This window comes from Diaphorina citri, unplaced genomic scaffold (assembly GCF_000475195.1).
Source record: "Diaphorina citri unplaced genomic scaffold, Diaci psyllid genome assembly version 1.1 scaffold2506, whole genome shotgun sequence".
Taxonomy (NCBI): Eukaryota; Metazoa; Arthropoda; class Insecta; order Hemiptera; family Psyllidae; genus Diaphorina; species Diaphorina citri.
Genome location: NW_007379927.1, coordinates 29,904 through 34,668, shown reverse-complemented (window position 1 = coordinate 34,668; position 4,765 = coordinate 29,904). Strand labels below are relative to the sequence as shown.

Sequence of the window (4,765 nt, the reverse complement as noted above, 5' to 3'; positions counted from 1 at the left end):
GCGAATTCGTAAACTTTCCATCAAGAACTGGGTGAAAAACGGCCGCAATCCGAAGTCTAAAACGGCCTTCGGTTGAATTCTTGGGGCTTGTTGGCCTCCTATTTGGATATTTGTGGTTTACTTATTGCTCCTTACTTGATATTTGTGGACCTCTGTGATTATTGTCATTATTGCCAGCCTCTTATTTGGTGATTGTGGTACGCAATTTAACTTGTAGACCTATTCGGCCCCAATCTCAAGTCTGAGACGACCTTAGGTTGGAATAATGGAGACCTATTAACCACCTCTTTGGATCTTAATGGTCTCTTTACTCCATTCTTGTGAATCTCCTGCTTGATCTTCGTAAGCCCCTTACTTGATAATATTTGTATCAAGTAAGGAGACCATACCTAATGATCCCATGAAAAAATATTGCTTACCCTAATTGTTGCAAAATAAGCGTATCTTAAACTCCTCTTTCTATTAGAGCTAGATTTCCTATGTTTTTGCACAGAAAAAACTTTTTTTTTCAGTCATCATACGAAAATTCTCTTTGGACTAGTTTGGACTGGCAGCAGGTAGAGGACCATTGTCCAAACTAGTCCAAAGGAAATTTCGTATGATGACTGGAAAAAGAAGTCACATACTCGAATACCACTAAAACATTTAAATAATTATCAAAACAGAAATAACAAAACAGGAATGAAGTTTAATTAAGGGTAGGGTTATTTTCTTGCTTTGTTTGTCAGTTTTTTGGTGAAAGTTAACACAGTTCAAATTCAGCTATCTGATGCAATGGAGGATATTTGGCCAATGGAAAGGTAAGGGGCAAGGGCCACTCACTCTTTTTTACAATCCTAATGAAAAATCAGCTTTTTTTTCAGTAATGACGTCCTCTAAGTTAGATGGTCAAATTCTTTTCGGGGATTTCCTTTTACGTTGGATTGCTTCATTTTTCGCCCTAATTCCAAAATTGTTGGGAGTTGTAAAAAAAGAAAAATATCTTTTGGTAGATTAAAATTTACATATTTTTGGGTGGTTCTTTTCTGCCTAATGCTGTCCAAACCTTCACGGGAGTGCAAGCAATAAGTTCACAAAGTTTCATAGCAATCGGATGAGCGGTTTGGCCAGGCATAAAGTTTGAACAAACAAACAAACACACACACACAAACATTAATTTTTATCTGTCTCAGCTGTTTCAAGCTACCACTACGATAATCATGAGGAGTCAAAGAAACTCAAGTGGGAGCCATTGAGCAAGGAGACCATTCCTTACTATCAGGCCAAGTTTGAGGAGCTGGCTAAGAACAATGGAGGATATTTGGCCAATGGAAAGGTAAGTGATAGTTTTTACTCCATAACCACAAGTTAGGTAAGTACTATCATTTCATACCTTGTATAGTTTTAGATAACTTTATGAACCTCAAAAAAGAACTCCCAAACACAGACTGATTAAAGAAAAAGAAAGAAAAGAAAAATCATTTATCTTTTGAAGCAGTAAAATTCACAAGGACAGACTTTTATGGAGTCACTGCTGTCACTGTGTTTATCTTGAGAGTGGTGATAGAATTGGATTTTCAATGATAAAATATGGTGGAGTTACTAGGGCTACAATCCCAAGACATTTTTTAAAATATTACGAGTATTATTACTATTTTTTTCAATAGAGTAGTGTTCACGATAGAAGCAAATGGCGAGCTTTCTGGCAAACCCGACACCAACGGTAGAACGGGATGGATTAAGTAAGTAAGTAAGGAGTTACTAGGGCTACAATCCCAAGACATTTTTTAAAATATTACGAGTATTATTACTATTTTTTCAATGTTTGTTAGAGGGAACTGGGAACTGTAACTACTAAGGTCTTATCGTCCCGAAAGCCAGAAGAGGAGGGGGACAGGATAGGAGAAAGCCAGCCGTTCCGAGAACGAACCTTATCTGTGAAGGATAAAGTCCGCCCCGGGAGAGAATCGAACTGGCATTCTCCTTTTTAGCCTCTTTATCAGGCCTTTTTTTACATTAGGTACCTAGGTAACTCTTCTAAATTATTTTCTTTTTCTTTTTTCCAGCTATCCTGGGCAGATATCTATTTCGTCGCCTGTCTGGACTACATGAACGTGATGGCCAAGCAAGATCTGGTAGAGAATACGCCTACTCTGAAGAAACTCCGAGATGAAGTCCTGGCCATTCCGACCATCAAGAAGTGGGTGGAGAAACGACCACAATCTGAAGTTTAAGACGTTCCAGTAATCTCTTCAATATCTAATTCATTTCAAGGCCCTTTGTACATTATTTTTTGGAATTGAGACCATTTTTTCGCGAACTCGTAAACTTTCCATCAAGAAGTGGGTGAAAAACGGCCGCAATCCGAAGTCTAAGACGGCCTTAGGTTGAATTCTTGGGGCTTGTTGGCCTCCTATTTGGATCTTTGTGGTTTACTTATTGCTCCTTACTTGATATTTGTGGACCTCTGTGATATCGTCAGTCTCTTTGATGATTGTGTTACGCAATTAAACTTGTAGACCTACTCGGTCCCAATCTACGTTCTCGGAATGGCTGGCTTTCTCCTATCCTGTCTTCCTTCTCTCTTCGAATTCGGGACGACAAGACCATAGCAGTTACAGTTCCCTCTCTTAAAAATAAATAAATAAAATAAAACTATTATATCCCTTCCTATTATCCTATTAATTTAAAATCATTTCTTTTTCTTTTAGCTGTTGCGGCTTACTACTACGACCCAAATGAGGACTCAAAAAAACTCAAGTGGGAAACATTGAGCAAGGAGACCATTCCTTTCTACCAGGGCAAGTTTGAAGAGCTGGCTAAGAACAATGGAGGATATTTGGCCAATGGAAAGGTAAGGGGCAAGGGCCACTCACTCTTTGTTACAATCCTAATGAAAAATCAGCTTTTTTTTTCAGTAATGACGTCCTGTAAGTTAGATGGTCAAATTCTTTTCGGGGATTTCCCTTTACTATTTTATTTATTTATTTATTTTATTTATCATGCTCATTTACAAAAATATTATGCATAATTTACATACCTACAAATACTAATACTAATGTAATCTTACATACTAATACTAATGATACTAAGACATTTCCAAAATGTTTTCTATCTGGCTGAGATATGTATTGGCACGAGACCTTGTTTAGACTGCTGGGGTAAAGGGACTTTTTAGTCTCATTCGAGCAGGATAAACAAGGTCTATTCTATTCTATTCTACGTTGGATTCCTTCATTTTACGCCCTCATTCCAAAATTGTTGGGAGTTGTAAAAGAAAAATATCTTTTGGTAGATTAAAATTTACATATTTCTGGGTGGTTCTTTTCCGCTTCAGATGACAGATCAAGTGTGGAGCAAAAGTTATTGAAAAGGCTAGCGGATCTGAAAATAGGAGAGGAAGAAGAGAAAGAGGAGGTAGGATTCCTTCATTTTTCGCCCTCATTCCAAAATTGTTGGGAGTTGTAAAAGAAAAGTATCTTTTGGTAGATTAAAATTTACATATTTTTGGGTGGTTCTTTTCTGCCTAATGCTGTCCAATTGACAAAACCGCCTTCTCTTTTTAGCTCTCGTGGGCCGATCTTTATTTCGTTTCTTGCATTGACTACTTGAACGCTCTGCTCAAACAAGACCTCCTGGAGAATACGCCCACTCTGAAGAAACTAAGAGAAGAAATATTTGCCATTCCGGCCATCAAGAAATGGCTGGAGAAGCGCCCTAAATCCGAAGTCTAAAACGGCCATAGCAGAATTCTCCAGACCTCCTTCACCTTCTTCTTATTAAAAATTTTTAAACAAACTTGACTTTTGACTTTTTATTTACAAGAAGAGCTATATATATGCGATTATGTGACTTTTTTTGCAGTCATCATACGAAAATTCTCTTTGGAGTCTTTGGACTAGTTTGGACTGGAAAAAGAAGTCTCATAATCGAATACCACCAAAACATTTAAATAATTATCAAAACAGAAATAACAATCAGGAATGAAGTTTAATTAAGGGTGGGGTTATTTTCTTGCTTTGTTTGTCAGTTTTTTTTGGTGAAAGTTAACACAGTTCAATTCAGCAATCTCCTATTTACCTACTTTTATATTATGTAACAGATAGATAGATAAATACCTACCTATTTATAGATACCTACATAATTATGTAAATAGACCCAATACATAATGTTATGTAGGTACCTAATAAAGGTACCACCTACCTAAGTAAAATAGGTGAAACATTTTTTTATGATGACATAGTGGACATATTTTTCTATGTTCTACAATCTACAAGATGCTTTATGTTGAGTAAGTGGACATGATAAAGAATCGTAATCTTCTTATCTATAATATCAGTGCCGACTCTCCAGACTAGTTAACTTTTTTTAGAAATATTTGCCATTCCGGCCATCAAGAAATGGCTGGAGAAGCGCCCCAAATCCGAAGTCTAAAACGGCCATAGCAGAATTCTCCAGGAGCTCCTTTACCTTCTTCTTATTAAAATTTTTTAAACAAACTTGACTTTTGACTTTTTATTTACAAGAAAAGCTATATACAGGGTGATTCAAAAAAGTGTGCAAAAACTTTAACCACATGTTTTTGGGGTCATTTTAGGGGGGGTCAACTCTATAGTAAAAGTTGCGAAAATCCTTCCTAAAGGAGGTACACGTCCCCAAAGTTGGTTTAAAAAAATCGAATATTTTTTTTACGGCTAACCTGTTCGTGTGATCGGAACGGGGTAAAAAAGTTACTCCCAATACAAGATAGTAGCTTTCTTTTGGCGTGGAAATGAAGACCATCACG

At 36.9% G+C, this 4,765-nt stretch overlaps 2 protein-coding genes across 2 annotated transcripts; both read left to right on the top strand.

Moving 5' to 3' along the window:
* Positions 1–774: 774 nt before the first annotated feature.
* On the top strand, positions 775–2,213 carry LOC103519050 (glutathione S-transferase-like). Its single transcript, XM_017448038.1, has 3 exons — positions 775–800; positions 1,183–1,315; positions 2,046–2,213. Exons 1-3 carry the CDS (start codon positions 775–777, stop codon positions 2,211–2,213), a joined length of 327 nt encoding a protein of 108 aa, XP_017303527.1.
* Positions 2,214–2,690: 477 nt separating this feature from the next.
* On the top strand, positions 2,691–3,713 carry LOC103519049 (glutathione S-transferase-like; the record flags this gene model as incomplete). Its single annotated transcript, NM_001329187.1, is given in 2 exon segments — positions 2,691–2,833; positions 3,546–3,713. Coding segments are annotated over 2 exon segments (311 nt in total), but the record flags the coding sequence as incomplete, so codon positions are not given.
* Positions 3,714–4,765: the final 1,052 nt, after the last annotated feature.

Bases quoted from the DNA above. Each gene is read 5' to 3' on its own strand.
- LOC103519050 (XM_017448038.1), top strand. From the start codon at position 775: ATGGAGGATATTTGGCCAATGGAAAG. The intron at 801-1,182 runs GTAAGGGGCAAG...AGCTGTTTCAAG, and splicing joins GATATTTGGCCAATGGAAAG to CTACCACTACGATAATCATG. The intron at 1,316-2,045 runs GTAAGTGATAGT...TCTTTTTTCCAG, and splicing joins GATATTTGGCCAATGGAAAG to CTATCCTGGGCAGATATCTA.